This window comes from Mandrillus leucophaeus, unplaced genomic scaffold (assembly GCF_000951045.1).
Source record: "Mandrillus leucophaeus isolate KB7577 unplaced genomic scaffold, Mleu.le_1.0 Scaffold251, whole genome shotgun sequence".
In the NCBI taxonomy this organism is placed as follows: Eukaryota; Metazoa; Chordata; class Mammalia; order Primates; family Cercopithecidae; genus Mandrillus; species Mandrillus leucophaeus.
Window position 1 is genome coordinate 1,438,506 of NW_012102599.1, and position 22,727 is coordinate 1,461,232.

General features: G+C 40.5%; 1 protein-coding gene across 1 annotated transcript; it reads left to right on the forward strand.

Moving 5' to 3' along the window:
• Positions 1-950: 950 nt before the first annotated feature.
• On the forward strand, positions 951-21,606 carry KLF3 (Kruppel-like factor 3 (basic)). Its single transcript, XM_011983527.1, has 5 exons — positions 951-1,040; positions 9,273-9,759; positions 10,428-10,578; positions 15,362-15,522; positions 17,675-21,606. The coding sequence occupies exons 1-5, from the start codon at positions 984-986 to the stop codon at positions 17,854-17,856; spliced, it is 1,038 nt and encodes a 345-aa protein (XP_011838917.1). The 5' UTR covers positions 951-983; the 3' UTR covers positions 17,857-21,606.
• The last annotated feature ends 1,121 nt before the right edge of the window (positions 21,607-22,727 follow it).

Consider the following 22,727-nt stretch of genomic DNA (forward strand, 5'->3'; position numbering starts at 1 on the left):
AGTCAAGAGGAATGCGTTAAGTAAACTGATGTGTTCACACAGTGGCACAGGGGATTTGATGGTGCAGAACCATACTTACTGAAAAACAAACATTTTCACAATTAATTGTTCAGTGAAATGATAGGTACTAAATAGCATGTACACTGTGAGCCCAGTTTTAAAGAGGGTTTGTTAGAATAAAAATGAAATTTTAATGATGGTTGACTCTAGGTTTTCTTTTTGCTTGCCTTTTTTTCCCCTAATTTTTCTGTGACTAGCATCAGGGGAAGACGGAAGGTGTTTAACAATCGTATGTAATCTGAACCTCTAAAGAGTTGCACGGCAATCCCAGGCAAGCTTTGCTGCTTAGACGGGGCTGTACCTAATGTTCCAGAAAAGTCCGGGTTTATGTATTGAGTTAGAAATGTTGGTTGGCTCTCATCTGGTTATGACCATGGAGTCTGGTTTTAATTATGTAAATGGCATCTTTCATAGGTAAGGGAAACAAATTCCAGCCATTCCAGGGGTAAGGGAGAAAAAGGGGTAGAGAAGTGGGGTGAGGAGTATTCTATTTTATTTTATTATTTATTTATCTATTTATGTTTCTTTTGAGACAGAGTCTCGCTCTGTCACCCAGGCTGGAGTGCAGTGGTGCCATTTCGGCTCACTGCAACCTCCGCCTTCTGGGTTCAAGCGATTCTCCTGCCTCAGCCTTCCGTGTAGCTGGGATTACAGGCGTGCGCCACCACACCCAGCTAATTTTTGCATTTTTAGTGGAGACGGGGTTTCACCATGTTGGCCAGGCTGGTCTCAAACTCCCAACCTCAGGCGAACCGTCTGCCTCAGCCTCCCAAAGTGCTGAGATGACAAAGGTGAGCCACCTTGCCCAGGCTATATTTTATTTTTACTAGTTTGTATTTAAAGTAACCTTGAGATTTAGATGGATACCTTGTTTTGTTTCCTAGGCCGAACACCAGAGCACCCTAGAAGGTTTAACTAAAAGAATGCTCATGTTTGACCCAGTTCCTGTCAAGCAAGAGGCCATGGACCCTGTCTCAGTGGTAAGTTTTCCAAAATTGAACACCTCGCCTTATTTTTTCCAAGGGATGATAACATCATTGTGTGTCAAATTATTCCTTAAAATCATGGCCGGGTATGGTGGCTCACGCCTGTAATCCCAGGACTTTGGGAGACCGAGGCGGGCGGATCACCTGAGGTTGGGAGTTTGAGACCAGCCTGACCAACATGAAGAAACCCCGTCTCTATTAAAAATACCAAATTAGCCGGGTGTGGTGGCACATGCCTGTAATCCCAGCTACTCGGGAGGCTGAGTCAGGAGAGTTACTTGAACCCGGGAGGCAGAGGTTGCGGTGAGCCGAGATAGCAGAGATCGCGCCATTGCACTCCAGACTGGGTAACAAGAGCGAAAGTCCGTCTCAAAAAAAAAAAAAAAGAAAAAATCACTCATTACTCGACAGGCATTTCATAGGCAAACTTTTCTCAACGCCCCCAGGTATGAGTGAGCTAAATACTGTCCTAGCAGCTGTGGGTCCTTTAGTAAATGGGATCTGCGCTTCCTTAAGACCTGTGCCCGGCATCGCCCTAGGATATGATCAGCGTAGAACTTAGGCCAACGGCGAATCCTCTCATGACAGAAGTAATTTTACAAAAATTCCTCAGCCCTTTCGTGTGTAAAAATATATTAAGAATAGGATGATTTGCTTAAAAACCAATGACAACAGCCATATGGAGCTATGACTATATGAGAGATGACTGAGGGAAGCCAGCGAGAGGAAGAACTTGGCAGTGAGGATGGAATCTCGTTTATTTGGAAGAGTCTGGCTGGGTGGGAATTACGTGCATTGTCCTTTTCAGCACCTTAGCCCTAAGCCAGCCCCTCATGGGAGCCAGGCCACTGGCTGCTCTTAGGCCACCAGGGACTAGCGAGGAGTCTGGGGTTTCTGCGGGGACACCACCAGTGCCATGGAGGTGAGACATAGTGACAGAGGAAGGTGTCTGACTTCAGAGCAGGGAGTGGTTTCAGCTTGAGGGATCTGGTTGAGTGAATATTGAATAACAAGGCAGCGCTCCCACTCTGTCTTGCTCTTTTCTTCCACGGGCTTGGAAAATATTCACAAGGGGGAAAACTTGGCCCGGGTTGTGTATCTGAAGGTTGGTAATGACACGCTTGCAAAATTAGATCATCCTTATACATGGGCTCTGGAGGTTCCTGCCAAAAATGTTTATACAAGACATGGGGGTCACGCCGAGGCCCTTGGAGCTGAGTTGCCATGGATATTACTAAGCCAGTAAAGTGTTTACCAGTATCTATAATGCAAGTTAAGGCAGAAGGGCTTTAAGGAAATAACATTTGCATTCCAGCGTGATAACTGAATAACCAAGTGTCTGAATATGGTAGCAACTGAGCAATAAGGATTTTATTAATCAAAAAACTAAATTACTTTTTTTTTTTGAGATGGAGTCTCACTCTGTTGCCTAGGCAGGAGTACAGTGGTGTGATCTCAGCTCACTGCAACCTCCGCCTCCTGGGTTCAAGTTATTCTTCTGCCTCAGCCCCCATAGTAGCTGGGATTACAGGCGCCTACCACCATGCCCGGCTAATTTTTGTATTTTCAGTAGAGATTGGGTTTCGCCATGTTGGCCAGGCTGGTCTTGAACTCCTGACCTCAGATGATCCACCCACCTCAGCCTCCCAAAGTGCTGGGATTACAGGCATGAGCCACCGCTCCTGGCCAAACAACTAAATTACTTTGAATGTTATTCGGTGCTGTCGTCGTATTCATCACATCCCCATCCCCGGCATCACTACATGATCACGTTAGAGGAAAATGAAGGTACAAAATTTCCCCATTAATTATATTCTTGAAATAGGAATAGGGTTGTAGCACTGGAGAATATGATTCATTTTACAAATGGTGCAGAGCCATCAGTGAGGCATTTCAGTGTTCAGTGTACTTCCAGTACTTTTAATCAAGCATGAAAATAAGGCTCAAGAGTCTAATATAAAACTAAAATGAAGATCCACATTGCTAAATTGGTGTGATATATGTAATTAAGTGCAAGGAAATGCACTTAACCAAAAAAAAAGAGTGGAATAAAATGAATTTGAAGTAACTATTAAACTTGCATTGTTGTAACATATTAATACACGAAGTTAAAATATGGAGGAGTGATTTTGCAGTTAATGGTCTTTTTCTCCTTCATGTGCTAGATTTCAGCTGCAACTGACACTTTTAGAATTTAGTTTCACCAAGTTACTGTCAGTCCTTCAAAATGAAGATTTTTTTTTTTCTTGTTTTGGTTTTAACTTTATTCAGCAGGAAGTATTTTTTTCTTAATTCAGTGCAACCTAAGTTAACAGAAACATTTGAGGAGTGGGGTATTAAAATGATTTTACTTAAAAAAATTAAAAAGCTTTTGTTTCCACTCTTAAATCTTCAAATTTCATCTTTCCTGCCTTCATATGTGAAGTATATTGAACCTAATTTATTATTCCTTTTTCTTTTTAATTCAGTCTTTGACCTGAAGGTCAAAGTCTTTGGCTATTCACGTCAACGTTGTAAACATTAAGGCACGATAGGACATTTGTGAAAATATTTTTAATTTCTACAGATGAATAAAAATATTTTATAGTAACTTATTTCTCCCCCTCTTCCCACCCCCTAAAAGGATAGCACAGCAGAAACAATCGCTTGTTTGCGCTTTTGCTATAGGTTAGAGAAAGTGAGGACATGTCATTTCCCTCTTAACCACATATAAGCCCTCATACTGCTCTCCACTAGCCTTGTGCTTTGAGGCTTGGGGTCACCCTGTTAAAATTTGCAAGAATGAGGAACAGAGTAGACTCTGCCTCCCCACGTCTGTGCCTTCAGTCTCTGCTATTTACTGTCCCTCTAATCTTGGCAAAATCACCAGCAGCTCCCCGAGTTTCTGTTTTTTTAAAAAAAAAATTATAAAATATGAAACTGTGTAAAAAAGATGCACATGTACATAAATTGTTTTTTTATCATTTCCCAAAAGATTGATAATTAAAGGATTTAATTCAGGAAGTGAGCAAGGAAACAAATTGTAAAAAAACAAAACAAATCAAAAAACAAAGTTTAAAGTATTCTTCTATTCCTGTGGAAAGATTGCTTTTGAAGAAAGGATTAATAATATTCTGTCATCTTTGGTCATCTAACAGACCGAAAGTATAGATAGGAAAGTATGTCAAATCAGTAATTTCCTCTGCTCTGTTCTAACAGAAACATTTCATGGCGTTTTCAAGCCTGGTAGAAAGAGAGCGTTCTACCTCTGTTTGCATGGGGCTGCGTGCCATTTGCTGTTCCCAGAGTGTGTGTTTATACATGCATCACGCCTTCCTGTGCCTGGAACCCTCTCTTGGATGAAGATTCTTTTGAGTTGCCCTGTCACGGACATTCACTTTTTTTCATGTTGATGAATAGTGAAATAGAGATTTCATCCATGTTTTAGTCATTTCATCCACTGAAACTGTCTTATAATGGAAAACTCACCAAAACTATTCCTAATAAAATAAGAAACTATTGCAATTATCACCTTAGCATAAAGTGGTAGTTAGAACTTTGGGAAATTATCCAAACGTTGTACCTCTTTCCCTGTCACAATTAAAATCATTTTTTTAAAGTTCAAAATAATTGGCATATTATTCTTCACCTTATCAGTAGTAAAAACTTGCTAAGAGAGTGTGTTAACTTACTACACATTCATCAAGTATTGACTGAGCACCTATGCCAGGCCCTCATCACCTCACAGTACAGTGAGAAGCAGCAGTCAGTAAGTAAATGCACACTGTGCAGGGGTGTGAACATCTGAGTGCATGTTACAGATGGAAAGAAATTTTTCTTATGGCAGATCAGTGGTTTTGTTGGGGGGAGGGTTTGTTTTGGTTTTGTTTTCGTGTTTGTTTGGTTTTGTTTTGGTTTTGAGACAAGGTATTGCTCTGTTGCCCAGGCTGGAATGCAGTAGCGAGATCACTGCAACCTCAAACGCCTGAGTTCAAGCAATCCTCCTGCCTCAGCCCCCCGAGTAGCTGGAACTATAAGCAAGCACCACCATGCCCGGCTACATTTTTGTTTTTTCTGTAAAGAGGGGGTCTCACCATGTTGCCCAGGCTGGTCTCAGACTCCCAGCCTTAAGCGATCCTCCTGCCTCAGCCTCTCCAGGTGCTGGAGTTACAAGTGTGAGCCACCATGCCTGCCCCAGCCCATTGTTTTAAGCCCTTATGATCCCTAGTGGAGTCCAGAAGCCCATGTCTGTGTCTAGTCTTTGGACTGCTCTGTTCCAGGACACAGGGTCTCTTGGACTAAGCAGCATGCACAGAGGGCACTGGAGGTCCATCCGTGGCCAGAGGCACATTTTCTGCTTCATCAACACTTGTCTCTGATTTGGATTTGGGGCCAGTACAGCCGCACTTGTATGCATTGCTTTGATAGAACATAGGAACTGTCTGAAACAGAGGGGAAGGCTGTTACCAGGTTGTACCTGCCCAGGGCACACACCCAGCCGTGTCAGTCCCTACACGGCACCAGATTGTTGGAAGCTGATTGCAAAAGCTTGTGCGCTCCACCCAAATAAAGTGAACCAGTTTGAGAGGCCACATGTCTTCACCCTTTTGTGAGGCAGTTGGGCTGGAAACAGTTAATTATCTGCCCAGAGCTGAGTATCTGTGACCAAATGTGTCTCCCCACAGTTAGTCTTGTACCTTACAGTAATCGCACATCCAATAGAGGGAATGAGGGCATTCATTTGAGAACAGACTTATCAGCAAACTGCATAATGTTGATAAAACTTAGCTTTATGTGTGGCTTTTTCTGTCTTAATAGCTTGAGAAACCTGAGAATGTTATTAAATTTGCAAATCTGGAGGTTCTAAATTCCTACTCTCCCAAACCTCACCCCATGCGTAGAAAAATCCAGCAATGACAGCAATAAAAGTATGTCCTCATTTTGCTTCCCATTTAGCTGCCAATAACTATTGGCATTAAAATCTAGGTCATAGGGAGGTCTTGGAAGAATAGAGCTGAAAATAAGGGAGAAGCTACATTTTGGTCAATAGAAACAATGCTGCCTCCCATTTCCTAAAGTTTTTTTCGTAGTACCAGAACCATTGCCCTTTGGAGAATTATATAAAGCACATTAGACTTTAGGACTAGGAGAAATCATTCTCCTTTCTATATTTAATTACTCCCTGAAACTCTCCAGTGTACATGATTTATAATGGTTTTTTTTGTTGTTGTTGTTAATGAACCTTGTGCCTCTTTTAATAATACTCATCTTAATATTTACATTTAAATATATTTAATAACTTACTGTTGCTATGTTTTGGACCTCTTGTGTTGGTACTGTGCATGCCTGGCTTTAAAGAAAGGTAGAGAATCTTTTCTTTTGATCCTTGATCTATAACTCAAAGCTGTTTTTATGCATATTGTGTTTTCTGATTTTATATCCTTCATATTCTTGTTTTTAAGCAGTATTAGTAGTGAAAACTGGCTGGGCATGGTGGCTCGTGTCTGTAATCCTAGAACTTTGGGAGGTTGAGGCGAGCAGATCACTTGAACCCAGCAGTTCGAGACCAGCCTGGACAACATGACAAAACCCAGTCTCTACAAAAAAATACAAAAATTAGCCAGGCGTGGTGTCACGTGCCTGTGGTTCCACTTGCTCCGGAGGCTGAGGTGGGAGAATCATCTGAGCCCAGGAGGTCGAGGCTGCAATGAGCTATGATCGTACCATGGCACTCCAGCCTGAGTAACAGTGAGACCCTATCTCAAAAAATAAAAAAAAAAAAAGAAAAGAAAATTCTTTTTCTCTCCTTTAAATAGACCTTTAGTATTTTTATTTTCTATCTCTGTCATTTAGAACATTGCTATTCAAAAGGAAGCCTAAGTTCCCTCGCTCCACTCCCCAGTAATTCAAAATTTGCATTTTAACGAGTGCTCCAGGTAGATGGATGTGCACAGTAAAGTTAGAGAAGCGCTGGTTGGGAGCAGTAGAGCCCATGACAGTGGGCATCTCTTGTATAAGCAGGGACAAGAAGGGGTTTCTAGTATGGCGTGCATATAAGCTCATTGTGTAGGTTATCCCATAACCTCACAACCTCCTGGAAGGTGGGGATTCAGAACAACCTTAAGAAGTTTGCCATATCCTCATAGCACCTGCACTCCTAATATTTAGTTAGTAATTTTTCTTGCCTTCTTTTATAGAATTGCTTTTTCACATAATAAATTTATTTTAAAAGCAAACTTGGTACCACTACTGCAAAATATATGTGTAATAGTTTTTTCTGACACATACAAATAAACACGTAACAATTTTAGCTTCGTCTGTGCTCATCGTGCACCCCACCTAAAAGCATCTTAGGTACACCGAGAGTGATGTGCACCACACTGCAGGAATCCCTGTTCTAGGATGTTACACAGATTATAACGGTCTGGATAAAGAAAGAAAGAACAGAAGATGGCAAAGCATGATCTTAACCATGAGGACCTGACATCCAAACCAGATAAAGATAAACACAGTTACGTTATCAAACGTTTCGCTGACTGGCTCCTCCGTGACAGGCTGCTCTGCAGGCCTGGAGCAGGGACTAGGCATCTGGAATTTTAAAAACAGCACAGATGATTCCAATGCATAACCAGCTGGGGATTTGCCAGATCTCAGTAGGAATCCCCATCAAAACCACTGCTGCCCCACGGTGATAACTCACGTTAGTGGCCCCTAGAGGGGTCCAGGAGGCCCAGAAATTAATAGTGCATTTACGCTGTTTAGTTATGAGGCACCATTGGGCTTTCTTGGTTGCATCCCGAGTTAGTATTGCCTCTAACTCATAAACACATAGGATTTTAGAGCTGGAAGAGAAGCACAATATGTTGTTTATCACTGTCACTGTCAGAATTCAAGTACAAAGAATTTTCTGCAGGTAAGCAGGCTTGACATGCAAAATTTCAGTTTCTCTAAAATGCCTAGTAAAGAAAATGGTGTATGTTGAGTTCAAATTTTTTTAATTAAAAATTAGGTTACATTCTACAAAGAAAATTTACAACAAAATGTTAGTTAGGGAATAGAAGTACTTTCGGTGAACTCCATGGTCAAGGACAGTGCCCATTGTGTGAAATGATGATGACTGGTTTGTATTTAAAGCTGGCAGATGCAGGTAAAGTTATCCTGATATTTTAAGAGAGAAAGGTGTTTGAAGATAAATGAGGTCAGTTGTGGACCAGATCTTGGGAAGGAAACAGACTATTTTATCTCTTCTGCACTCTGTTTGTGCCCCAGCCTCATTTGATGTGCAAGTAGCAGGGTATAGAGAAGAGAACACGGGGCCTCAGCTTGTGTGAATGACTTTGAGCACTGCATTTCCTTATGTGAGTCATATCACGTTAGGTGTTTCTTACAGTTCTGTGTCATCCACGGACTTGCCATTCAAGTCTACAGCTTCATCCAGATTCTGAATAAGAACATTGAGCAAGTTAGGGCCAAGGACATCATTGCCCCAGTGAGGGTGGCCTTCAGTACAAAGGTGTGTATGGTGACTGACCCCCTCCTGGTTTGCCTGAGACTGTAGAGTTTCATGGGATGTGGAACTTTCAGTGCTGAAACTAGCACAGTTCCAGGCTGACTAGGATCGTTGGCCAGTCCTAGGCATGGATTGGTCAGCTGCTGAAGTCCGTCAAACGAAAGGTACTGTCTATCTTGCAGCCCCATTCTTGCTTATCATACACAACTATGATGAGAAATCAATGTCCTGCCGAAGTTGAAGACACTACTTATCCTGAGAAATAACTGTCCTGCCGAAGTTAGACACCAAAGCTAGAGAGCAATTCCTGCTCATCAAGAAACCCCACCAGAAAAGCAACCAGGTTGGTTTGGCTTGGCTGGTTCTTGGTGAACCCCAGCTCTGCCTCCTAATGATAATGGCCCCCAAGCCTGTGCTGTCACCTGTCTTAGAATTTTGCCAGGTATTGGCCTTAACGTTTGACACAGGAGTCATCTTAGGATTAAATTTCAGATTTTTCATGTGCAGTAGTGACCACATTGATCTTAGTTTTAATGTTTTTGAGACTGCCTCTCATAGCATTTTTAATGTTGTTGAGACCACCTCCTGAGCATTTTTTTAAGTATATATCGAAATCTAAACTGCTTTGTAAAGCCCATGTAATTGTTAAGTGCCTTGTTAGCATGTTTTTTAAATTCATGCTTCAAGTAAACGGACTTACTTGGCTGTTGACACGTTTTCCTTTTCTTTTCTAATAGTCATACCCATCTAATTACATGGAATCCATGAAGCCCAACAAATATGGGGTCATCTACTCCACACCATTGCCCGAGAAGTTCTTTCAGACCCCAGAAGGCCTGTCACATGGAATACAGATGGAGCCAGTGGACCTCACGGTGAACAAGCGGAGTTCACCCCCTTCGGCTGGGAATTCGCCCTCGTCTCTGAAGTTCCCGTCCTCACACCGGAGAGCCTCGCCTGGGTTGAGCATGCCATCTTCCAGCCCACCGATAAAAAAATACTCACCCCCTTCTCCAGGCGTGCAGCCCTTCGGCGTGCCACTGTCCATGCCACCAGTGATGGCAGCTGCTCTCTCACGGCACGGAATACGGAGCCCGGGGATCCTGCCCGTCATCCAGCCGGTGGTGGTGCAGCCCGTCCCCTTTATGTACACGAGTCACCTCCAGCAGCCTCTCATGGTCTCCTTGTCGGAGGAGATGGAAAATTCCAGTAGTAGCATGCAAGGTAAATTCCGCCACTGCTTCATGCTGCTGCACTTGCTTAGTGTACTGGCGCTTCACCAGATGGGCTGGGTGAGGAAGCACGGGGGCAAGAGCTGTTGAACTCTTCAGAGGAAATACTCATCTGCCTAAGGCATTTCCTTTTCTTTTTTTTCCCCCCTGAAGTGTTGATACTGGAAGAGGTCCCAAGAATCGGGCTGTCTGTTTGATACCATGAGACAATTACTTTCACTATGTAATAGTCAACTTGGGGACAGAAAGAATCTTGACTTTATGTCGCTTTCTTGAATTCCTACATGGTTCTAAGTACAAAAGGCATTTAATAAATACTTTTTGATCGTGGTGAAAACTAATAGCAATCAAAAGCCACCTTGTTTACCAGCGGGTCATAGACAGAGGACTATGGGGTAGAAAGGAAATAATCCAGAATTATAAGAACGAATCATTTCAGGGCTGGTGTTTTAGAATCCAGGTCCCTATATTTGCTGCTTACTGGCAAAATAATGGTCAGGAGAGGCGAGAATCTCCCCCAGATTTGTTCCTGCTATAATCTGCCAAAGGCAAATAAATCTGTCATATCTGTGTTGTAGATAGGAGCTATATGCAGTAAGCTTTGAAAAGCTGAAATTGGTAAACTGTATGTGGAGTGACTTTTCTATTTTTATTTTTTAGTACCTGTAATTGAATCATATGAGAAGCCTATATCACAGAAAAAAATTAAAATAGAACCTGGGATTGAACCACAGAGGACAGATTATTATCCTGAAGAAATGTCACCCCCCTTAATGAACTCAGTGTCCCCCCCGCAAGCATTGTTGCAAGAGTAAGTATATTTAGGCCTACCCAGCACTTGCATAGTAGCGTGCATCTTGGAACCTGGAACGGAAGCACAAGATTTCATACGTGTGATGTGGTGTGGATGACCAGGAACGGCCTGTAGTCTGTGGCCGCCACTGGTCTGGTACCACTAGTCAAGATGGGAGAATCCCTCCAAAAACAATATGCTGTTACACTGACAACGTTATGACAAAATTTACATCAAGTTTTCGTTGAATCAGTCATCCATGATTTTGCACCTTACCACATGAATTATTTTTGTTGTTTTTTTTTTTTTCATTCTTCCAGGCTGTGTATACTTAGTTTTTCCATGATGAGAATCCTTGTATAGATTAAACTTGGTGTTCTGTGGATCAAGTGAAGTTTTCATGTGGATACACTTAGTCCTTACAGAGTGTATAGTATCCTGTAGAATTGCCATCCAGTAGGAAGGTTGTGCGGTATTGGTCAGCATCCAAGCACCTGAATGGTGGTTTCTTGTAGGTCTAACATGGTATAATGTGGTCGTGCCACATATAGGTTCAGCAGCCTCATTTATGGGATCCCACTGTAGATAACCTTGGCCTCCACCAGTGATTACACTGAAGGCTGGGTTTGTAGTTGCTAAGAAGATGGCCTTCAGGTCCAGCAAGGATCCCACCTCTGTTCTCTATCATATGTGTGATCTTGGACTAGTCACTTAATTTGCTGCCCCCATTTCTGTTTTCATTATTGATTGTAGTTGTAATTGTCTTGTGTTACGGTGCTTCAACATTGGATTCAGCAGCCAGCTTCCGAGTACAAAGGCAACGATTACCTCCACAGTGTCCCTCCCATCATCCTCCTGCATCGTTTTCCTCCACTTGAATAAATGTTCTACCCACCTTTCTCCTTGATCTTCTCTACCCCTCCACCCCACTCCCTCTCACAGTTAACTCTACAGCAGAATGTGAATTCTCTGATTTTAGAATAACTATTTTATGGGCAACTTCAAATATATCCTAGTTGTATCCACATTCAGCTCGGGTAGGTACCTTCATAGTAGCTCATGGATTAATTGTCCACTGCACCCAATCATAGTCATTTTTGGTTTGGGTTGTCATGTGCTCGTCAATAGATGAAGAAGAGAATAACTCTTAGCCAACTGCATCAGCAGTAGGGAGAGAGTCTCTGATGGAATTATATTTTATTATTCCTCACAATTGCATAGTGCCCTCTTCCCTCAAAAAAAAAAACCTTCCCAGATGTTTTCAAAGAAATTATTTCATTCCTCCACAACAAACATGTGGGAGTCAGAGCAAAAGGCAAACGGATTACCTGAGACATTAGATAACTCACCAGTAATCACACTGCTAACAGCTGAGGGGCCCTGGGCTTGATCTCCTGCTTCCGAATCAGGGCTTTTCTTGCCATCTTGTCATATCCAACCCGTTGCATCTGCTCATGCACTCAAGTGAAAGGAAAAAAATGACTAGGCAAAATGGATACATCTTAAAGGTGGAATTAACTTTTTTTTATGTTGAGAGATGTTTCTGGCAAGGTAACTAGCAACATGGCATGCACTTACCGTTGTTCCTGCACGGGTGATGAAAAAGATGCTATAAAACTAAATAAAGCCAAGTGCTTCCATGGGGAGGGATCCGTTGACTGGACAAGTGTTATTCCAAAGTCTGGGTTATTGTGAATTGTGGTGTAAAACATTGCAGAAGATTTGAAAGCAATATTCTGTGCTCTGAATGCTGCTCAAAAGAAAATACTTTTCTCTTGTTTTAAGTACTATTCTTTTGATGATCTCAAGCTCAGTGGCTTTTAATGATTAATGAGTAATATGCTTTTTTTAAAGCTGACCTAAGAATGCATTCTGCTTCTCAAAAAAATGCAACAGATGAGCCACAGCTGGGACATGTACTCTTTAAGTAATGTTCTCACAGGTGTGATTAAGTAACGTCTTGGAGTATGCCCAGTAGCAGCCCACGTAGGAAACCAGCTAGCCAGGAAAGAATCACTTGAAACTAGGCACCCAGTACCACTGCAGTGAGGCAGCCCCAATAATATTTGCCTTAGGAAACCCTTCCTTTCCAGAGGCAGACTTAAAAGTGCAGGTTTGAAATCCATTTGCTTGATTGTGGTGTTACAGCTTTAGGATTATTTATAAAGGCACTCAAAGGTACATCAAATTCTTTTTGTTCTAGATTTACAAAAAGATTTCTTTGTTCTAAATACATAAAACTATATTTAGAACAAAAATCATAAGGATCAGATTTCCCTATTGAGTTGTGTATGTGAATTATAGCAAACTTAAGAAGGGCTGACTCAGCTCAAAACAGTGGACAGATGTCTTATATGTATTAGCTCTCTAACTTCTTAGTGATAATAATCCCAAACCACCTCTTTGAAAATGGGAGTAGAGACCGAAAAGTGTGAGATCCCAAGACTCTTAATCTAGCTTTGGCCTGAACCAAAGTCTCTTCAGAGATGCGGCAGCTAACCGTGCTCAGAAGGCTTAAGGGACACAGCTCAAGCAGAGATATCCTGGTTTGGGGACATCCTCAAAAAACTCATGAAATTAAACAACCATAGGGTACAAAGTTACAAATAGAGTATTTTGAACCTCACAATATTCATGGCTACCGTTTAGTAGCTTTATCTTGGGAACAGACATTGTTCTGAGATATAACCTTCTGAGATAACATTATCATCATCCCCAGTTAACAGAGAGGAAACCGAGACACAGAGAGGGCGAGATCTTGGCCCAGGATCACAGAGACTGTCAGTGACAAAGCTGGGATTTGTAACCGCAGCCCACAGCCTTTTGGTGCACCTTTATATGTAAAATAAACAACTGGAAAGGGCAATCAGAATTACTGCACAGAAACCATTTGATTCCCAACCCATAAAATCCAATAATTGGGAGAGATTTCTAAAGTTGTCTGAGAAAGATAGTCTCCCAGTATCCCAAAGATACGTGAAAGTTTTATAGATAATAACTAAATTTCTACCCCAGCACTTTATTTCCTGAATTTCTTTTAATGGAGATGAAACATTTTCATTAGATGACATTAAAGCTGAAAGTTAAAAATAAACTGAACTTTTTCTTTCTATTGAAGGATTTTAAATGAATAATTCAGCTTATAAAAACTCTGTGAACCTCTCACTTTGCTGTGTTCTCTGCTATTTGTTTGCACATATATATATTTATATATATAATTGAAGTCCTTGTTCTTTTCCCCCTCCTCACTATTTTATGTTCACTTTTCCATGTATCTAAACTTGGCCTATCCATCTCTACCCCCCTTCCAGGTACTAGAGTAGGAAGGTGAGAGTCAACACTGACAGTTTCCTTTGCTCATAATAAAGGATGAGAAGTAAATAAATAAATAATTTAAAATAATTTTTAAAAAAAAAGCATGAGAAGTAAGGTCACTTAAGAAACACACCTTTTATTCATTTTCTAGTCACTTCTTAGCATGCCTGAAAAAGTTATTGACAAGGGATGTATATTCAAATATTTACCAAGACAAGTTTTGTATCAAGAGACTCCCTTTTGATTTTTATGGATAAATTTTTTTTATTCTTTTTTTAAGCTCACTAGTTAGAGTGTTTACTCATCAAATTCTTTTTTTCCTGTTCACACATCTTTTTTCTCCTCAAACACACTTGTGCAAAATATTCCTGTATTATATGGAACATTTTAGGAGTTACAGATTTAAATATGAAAGAGAAAGAAGTCTTTCATTACAGTTAGAGGCCAACAACATGCACTTGTGATATATCAAGTAATTAGTCATTAGGAAAGTGAATGAGCAGATTAGAACATTATAATTACTTACATTAATCAGCAGGGGAAGCCGAGGAACGTAACAGACTTTTCCCAGCTCTTCCTCCATCTCCCTTTTCTCTCCACCACCTTCTTGCTGGAAAAAAGAAAGCTTAGATTATAAGATTTTTAACAGGATTTGGTTTCGAGTCCACCCGGGGAAGGCGCAAACTCAGGAATGAGAGAAATCAGGAAGGTAGGGAGAATGTCAGGCGTCCCATGGGGGAGCCGGCACCACGTGAGCCAGCATCATGGGTGACCACAACACTGCGTTGAAATTCTCCCTCATACAGGAATCACAGTGACAGTGGAGGCTTGAGTTTGTGAAGACAGCAATGCCAACTTTTTTGTTGCTTTTTGGAAGAGCCGGCATTTGAAAATTGCATGTGAATTGGCAGTCTCAAAGGGACTCCAATTAAATGCCAATTACATAAAGGTTAGAAACATAGATATACCCTACAATGTGGTTTCCTGAGACTTAGGAGTTTGATCTTTTCCATTTTTCCCTAGCCAACAATAATGAAAATCGGAGCAGCCTGTGAAAAAATACAATGTTCAGCATTGCCTAGAACCGCAAGATTCTATAAATAGGCAAAAGTTGACTGAGGGAAAGAGCCTCCCCAGCGCTCGGCGCCTGCCTCTAGCATAGCACTTAACCCTTCTTACTGTCATTACTTATCTCCATGTCTGTCTCCCCCTAGAGTGTGAGCTCCTCGAGGGCAGGAACCCTGTTTTTATTCATCTTTGTGTCCCGGTGCCAAGCACAGTGCCTGGCTCATGGTAGGTGCTCACTCAATGTTTGTTGAATGAATATAGCAGTGCTTCTTGGGTTGATCAGCTAATTTCTTTCTGTTTATTTTGTCGGGATTTTTTGTTTGTTTGTTTTTGCCCAGTGTTGTTAATGCTTTTAGTAGACTGATGAAAAAAGAAGAACGTGCTCTCAACACTTTGCCTGTAACCTTGGCTTTCACAGGAATCACCCTTCGGTCATCGTGCAGCCTGGGAAGAGACCTTTACCTGTGGAATCCCCAGATACTCAAAGGAAGCGGAGGATACACAGATGTGATTATGATGGATGCAACAAAGTGTACACTAAAAGCTCCCACTTGAAAGCACACAGAAGAACACACACAGGTATTAGAAACACCAGACCCACTTCATCTTTCTTCTTAAGAAGTATTAGAATGGAATGCAAAGGTTGTTACGATGAAAGGTTTTCAGGCATCTTGAAAGTTACCATAGTCATCTCCAGATGTGTCGTCTCCAGATTAGTTGTGCAGAATGAAGATGTTGCCAATGATTCGCCTTGGTAATAAGTTAGAGTAGATTCAAAGTAATCCCCAAAACAAGGCCGCTCACAATCACTTGCAGTTCTGTGCTCTCTAGCAAAGGAGGGAGAAAGGGTTGGAACCTTTGCCACTGGAACGGGGGAAGTGCTTTCACAGTCAAGGATGTGGCCTCCCTACGAGCTATTTCACATACATGCATTGTAAATTCATGAGAGCCAAGAACAGTCTTTGTGTAGCACAAATTAATGCAACAGTTTAACACAAACAATTCAAATAGAAGACTGTCCTTGAAGGAAAGAAAGGTGAAGAAATGTGGTTAATATTTGTCTTCTAAACTTGAGGGAGCTCTTATGCTATTGCCTACCATATTTGTTTTAGGATTTCTTCCATCTTGCGCAATACTGAATATAGAACATGAGCAGCGGAATCATACAAAGGTCATAATAGCCAAGAAAAATGTGAAGTTGGTCTCAGTGCCAAATGTTTTGGTAGTAAAACATCTTAAGGAAATAATACAAAAATGTTTTAACAGCCAGGTGCAGTGGCGTGCACCTGTGGTCCCAGGTCCTTGGGAGGTTGAGGCAGGAGGATTGTTTGAGCCCAGGAGTTCAAGTCCAGTCTGGGCAACATAGGGAGGCCTTGTCTCTAAAAAAAAATTAAAAATGAAATGTTTTAACAGCCTGATTGACTATTAGTAGTGGTGATGCATATACAGTAAGGCCCATCTCACCTCAAACTCTTTGATGTGAAATTCTAGTTTGACAGCAGTTTGCATCTGTGTGCATTTTCGTTAGCAGTGTAGGTTGCTTTTCTGAGTCTTGCAAATCATTTTTACTCAGAAAATTTACAAAGAAGAATCTGAGGTTTGGAAGAGAAAAGGGAAGGAAAGTGGCAAAATGGAAGTGAAGTTTTTAAGTGAATCCTGGGAGGAGGCAGAGGAAGCTAACACCCACAGAGAGAGCTGAGCGTGATGGCCTTGTGTCTACAGCAACGCCCAAACAGCAGTGCAAATCGATGATTACTGAGGGCATTGTTGGGGCATTAGTGGGACCCAAGAGGTGGATATTACCAACTTCCAGCCTAAAATTAGAAAGACATTGAATATTTGGGTGACAGTTTAGATATAGGAAAAAATGCCTCTTTGTGTGTGTTTTCTGTACCAGGAAGCAGATAGTAGAAATCCTAAATATCTCATTCAAATGCCAAGGAATGGTAATCCCTCAAGGCTTCTAGAGAACAAGGTGTGTTAAATGGGAGTTAATTTGTCATACTCATGACCCTTATGACTAATTTAAAATGTAAGATTTCCATAACAGCCTTTTTATTTGTGAGGGTCTCCCATCATCCTGGTTCTCCCTATCATTTTCTCACAAGGAGCTTCTGTTCCTCATATGTAAATTAGCCTTATCCTACAGGAGGGGGTTGTAAAAACCTGGCTCAGGACAGATGGGGAAGAGTTTGTGTATTTTAGTGCCCCTGAATTAGAGCATTATACTTAGGCATAATTGTTATTGCCTAAACAAGAAAGTAAGATGTTAATCCCTAGCAGATATTTCAGTTGTTAGAGACTTCATATTTTTAGAAAACTATTGAAAAGTATAAGAAAATCCCACAAACTTTCAATTTGGAGTTCTCATTAAATGAATAACACTGCATATAATTAAGCTCCCAAGCAGGTTTAAGATTTGGGAGATATGCAAATACAGATCACCATGTGTTCATCACTATTTGGTAGTCCCTCAGAATGGATTTCAGTGACTCTGTGTTTTAAGAACTCTTAAAATTCTCCTCTCATTTTTTTTTTGGCAGAGAGCCAGTGAAACATTAAGCTATTAGTTCATTTTCTTCTTGCTTGTCCTGCAGTAGTTTATAATGCACTGTGTTATTGAAGAACAAATGTATGAACATATCTTGAAAATATTATTTGTCAAGCATTAGCTCAAAGATCTTTACTGCCTTTACAGGCAAAAATAGCTCCTTTCTTTTTCCTTTTGCAGGAGAAAAACCCTACAAATGTACATGGGAAGGATGCACATGGAAGTTTGCTCGGTCTGATGAACTAACAAGACATTTCCGAAAACATACTGGAATCAAACCTTTCCAGTGCCCGGACTGCGACCGTAGCTTCTCCCGTTCTGACCATCTTGCCCTCCATAGGAAACGCCACATGCTAGTCTGATCGCCTCTGTGTCCTGCCTCAGCGTGACTCCCCACTCACCTGGCTCTCTCTCTGTCCTGCCTCCCATTATCTAACACATTTTTTACATGTACATTTTAATTTGATTCAGCTGGTCTGAATCTCGGAATTTATATCATCCAAAACTTCCATATGGTCAGTAGTAGACGTTCTCTAATCCTCCCTCTCCTTACCACGGGTCAGACCTAAAGAATGTGAACACTTTTTTTTTTTTTTTTCTGGGGATGCTAAGCAAACCCTTCTTACAGATACGTTTAATGTAATAAGAACAAGGGAACATGTAAACTAACATAACCAATTGTCAGTTCTCCATGTATTCCTCAAAAGAATGTCAGAGTAAATGTATTAGAAATACAGTATCCAGACTGCTAGTCCTTGCCAGAGACATTCTTACCTCTGCCCTGTGATAATATTTTATGCTTGACAGTGAAAACAAGGGTGGCCCCTTGCACCGGTTAGCTAGAAGTACAGCAAGATTTCAAGCTAGTGCAGTCACCTCTTCCGTCATCCTTCACAAATCTTGTCAACCTGGATCTTAGACTTCATCTGAATCAAGTTCTTTGCCCTCCTTTGTGCCTGCAGCTCATATGGAGGTCTTTGCCACCAATGGGAGATGAGCCCAAACTTTGGATCTAGGTGGGTGATGTGTAGTGGTTCAAGGGAAGAGTGCTGTGCTTTCATAGCATGGAGTCGGAGGAGAGGGCCGTTGAGCAGTGGGGAGCAGAAGAGGCAATTCCTCCTGGGCTAGGGGTTGTCAGTGAGGTTTGAACATTTTGTTAGCTGTGTGCAGCATTCCCAGAGCTTCAGTCTCTGTGCATTCTCAGCTTTGCAGAACCATGCTGCAAAGCCACATACCGATGGGGTTATCCATGCAACTATCTCCATTCCTACAATGTCCTTAATATGAGATCATCAAACATTGATAGTAGGGACTCTGTGGAATATTTGCCCAGTAATGGTAAGAAATCTTTTGGGTAAGAGTATGGATGGTTCTTCTTTTACCCAATCTGCTTATAGCTTTTTTTGTAAACAGGGAAATGTTGAGTGGTACTTGTATTCCCTTATCAAATTAATCACATAGCTTTTATACAGAGACTCTTCTGTGTGAGCTGTAAGGTGCCAAATTTGCTGTCACTTGTATTCATGACACATCCCATAAAGCATCTGCTAATGCTTTAAGAGATTGATTCAATTAAGACCTGAGTGACACTATTTGTAAATATAACTAGTTGTGAAGCACACATACCTTTATTTTGGGAATTTATGAAAAAATATAGAAAACCACAGATCAGGGATTCATATATGTAGCTCAAAAATTCCCAAAAGTTTACTGTTAGAGCTGGCAGTTTCCTATCACTATTTCAGTGTCAGAACAAACTGAAAATAATGGCTCGTGTTTATGTTGAAGATAAATAGCACCATTATTGGGGGAAGTTATTCAAAAGCAGGCTTTTGAGCACCATAGTCTAAATGCCAATAAAAATAATTCATACATAGAAATGTCATTGGTCCTAAATTTGAAGAAAGTGAGCAACAATAGTTAAATGTGGGTGCATATAACCAAATTCCCCTTCATCAAGAATGGAGGAGAAGAGAGAAGAATGAAATCCTGAAGATTCATCCCAGCCACAACTCAGGATCCAACACAACTTTAACTGGGAGGAATACATTGTTTGGTCATTTTTAAAACATCTGTGAATGAGTGATTCTGGAGGCCTGTGAATTGTGTGGGGAGCTTGCTTTGATGGCACTATGTTAATAAAAGTTGTAGGGACTGTGCACCTAAGGCTAAGAGGTCCCACTCATCCGCCCTGTGAACCAGCTGTAAAGAAATGTAGTTGAGAAATGCAAAGAAATGTGTTATCTTGGCACTTGGGTTTGATTTTCCTTTTTTTATAGCACTGCAAAATTTCTTTAGGATATTAAAACATCCTAATTGGGCTGTTTGTTTTGTTTTTCAGCTAAAGGTAAAAATTTTTTTTTTTAGCTAAAGTTTTTCTTTTTTGCAACTATGACATAAATTGAGTGATAAAATGGCTCTTTGAAAAGTAGATATAGTCTGTATTGTAAAAGCTTAGTCATATTCATGGCAAAGTGTTCATTTCTTGAGATGGTTCTTCCACAACACACAAGAATCAAGATGGAACGCAAGGAAAACCTTTTTGTTTTTGTTTTGACCGAGGTAACCAATCCATAGAGAAGTGGGGAAAGGGTGAGAAAGGATCAGATTGATCTGGGATCAGCTTGGAGCCTGAGTTCAGCCTCATGGGCATCTCATGGAATTGATGCATTTGCTGTGGCATATTTAAATTTTGTTCAAAAGATTTTAAGCAAGACCTTGCAAAGACTCTTAAATGTTACTGTTCAGCTTGCTTAGATTGTGTTAACAGTTCATTTAACAAAGATCCATTTTAACTCTGGAACAAAAGCAACCAAGAGCATCCATTCTCTATTCCCATGCTGGTCGATATGCTTTCATTACCAATTGGCCCTTACCAAACTTTTCTTATATATATATTTGTATTTTACTATGATAGTTGAGAAATTTAGCCTCTTAGTCATTTTTAGCTGTTATTGTGGAAGACCTCAAATACAAGATTAGATGCCCTTGAACATGTTTTAATGATGTGTGTCATGTTACTACCAATGGCGATTTCAGTCGCAATATTTTAAATTGATGAGAATGATTTGTAAACATGAAGTTGCTATTATGTAAATTCTGTTTGTTATAGAGTTTCTTCAATTGTTACCCAAGTGTCATCCTAGAGAAGTCAGAAGAATCAGAATCCATTGTATTTTAGAGTTATGTGAATCTACATCATAAATGGGCATTAACATTCTAAATTGCTTGGTTTGGAGACTGTGTTAGCAGCATAGCTATATTCAACTAGGGAGATGCTAAATACACAGAAGTTTCAAGAGCCTTGGAACAGAATTACAGGGGAACTATATATGTATATGTATATTTTATTAAACACCCATCTGCACTATCAGTATTGCACTAATGTGGAATTTGAAAGACTATTTTGCTGATACTGTATATCTGCGCATCATTCCTGATTAGATTGTTTTAAAGACAATCTGAAAGATCTAAGGTTTTAAAATAATTTGGTTTGAAAATATACAGTTGTCTTGAAGGAATTGCTGTCATACATGAAGTTGCTCCAAGCTGTCTTTATTCTCTTCTTGGTCAAGGTTAACAATTGCTAAATGATCGCAAATTCACCTAAACAATACATTTACAAAGCCATCTTTACATGCATTAAACGAGGGCTACAACGATATTGTTTTACAAATACTAGCACTTTTTTTCTGTTATGTACTTAGTGTTAGAGGGTCAAAATAATCTTTCTGCTTAGCATCTCTTAAACCATACCTGCAGATATAGCAGGATTATTACATTTACAGTACTTTAATACTTGTATAAACTATGCAGAAATTTTTAATAAAGTGTAATATATTTTATAAGCTAATAAGACTGAATGGGTAAAGGTTTTTAGCATGCATTAGTATACTTGCAGATACTGAAACATTTTGGTAATCTTTCTTACTAAAGATGTGAATGTTTAATGTACCTTCTCTGTTTCTACTCTGTAGTCCAATGGGAATTCAGTAATGACATTTTGTCATGTCAAACTGTGAACATAAATTTGTACTGTACAGTCCTCATATACTATATACAGTATGCAATATATATTATATACTTGTTAATAAAACCATCAGAATATTAAATGTGATCATGTGATTACTTCATATGCAGTGATCACTAGAACAAAAGTTACAGAGCAATTTCAGAACCCTCGCTTAGAACTGAACTTACTCTGATGGGCAGTTATTGTTGATGGAGAGACAGAAAAATAGATCTAACTGGAAGATGAACTAACGGAGTTAACTCAGCCCTCAAGCTGTGTCCCTGGTTTTCTGAAAATAGCCAACAGGAAGTCTTCTAGGCTGAAATCATAAAACTGAAAACTGCAGACAATCCAGCAAAAATCTACAAACTCACCTAGTTGATTCTTGGGATACTTTGTGTATTTGTTGTTTATGACCCCTTGTCTGCTTCCAAAAAGAACTTGCAGTGTGTTGTATTAAAAGACATATGTGTATAATACTTAAAACTTTTAGAGTCGGATATCAAGACTCTCATGTTGGGGAGTGGGGAACGAGGAACAGAACAATAATACATTAAAGTAAATAATTCTGGATAAAAGTATTATTTTTCAAGCCTTTAGTAACCATATCCATGGACACTGCATTCTCCAGCATCATATGAAGAAGAAGTAGTTTCCAATAGGGATTTCGAGTTGAGGTTTTGTTTTGTTTTGGTTTGGTTTGGTTTGGTTTTGGTTTTGGGGTTTTTTTTGAGACAGTCTTGCTGCGTTGCCCAGGCTAGAGCGCAATGTTGCGATCTCACTGCAACCTCCACCTCTTGGGTTCAAGCAATTCTCCTGCCTCAGCCTCTGAAGTAGCCAGGACTACAGGCGCACGCCACTGTGCCCAGCTAATTTTTGTAATTTTAATAGAGATAGGGTTTCACCATGTTGGCCAAGCTGGTCTCAAACTCCTGATCTCAAGTGATCCACCCACCTTGGCCTCAGAAAGTGCTGGTATTACAGGCATGAGCCACTGCACCCAGCCAAGGATTTAGAGTTCTTTTGTTTAAGGCAAATGTAATTACCTCTCCTCTTCCCTCTGCATCCCTGCAATGTAATTGAAACTGAGGCTAGCTTGTTAGACTTCAGCAGTTGTCCTCCAGCCCGGGTTCCATTTTAGCAAAACACAAGGTAATGTCTGGCCAGCACTTCCCACAGGACTTAAGTTTCACAGGTTGGAGATGGAAGAGGTTTGGGAGA

Bases quoted from the DNA above. Each gene is read 5' to 3' on its own strand.
- KLF3 (XM_011983527.1), top strand. From the start codon at position 984: ATGCTCATGTTTGACCCAGTTCCTGTCAAGCAAGAGGCCATGGACCCT. The intron at 1,041-9,272 runs GTAAGTTTTCCA...CTTTTCTAATAG, and splicing joins CCATGGACCCTGTCTCAGTG to TCATACCCATCTAATTACAT. The intron at 9,760-10,427 runs GTAAATTCCGCC...TTTATTTTTTAG, and splicing joins TTCCAGTAGTAGCATGCAAG to TACCTGTAATTGAATCATAT.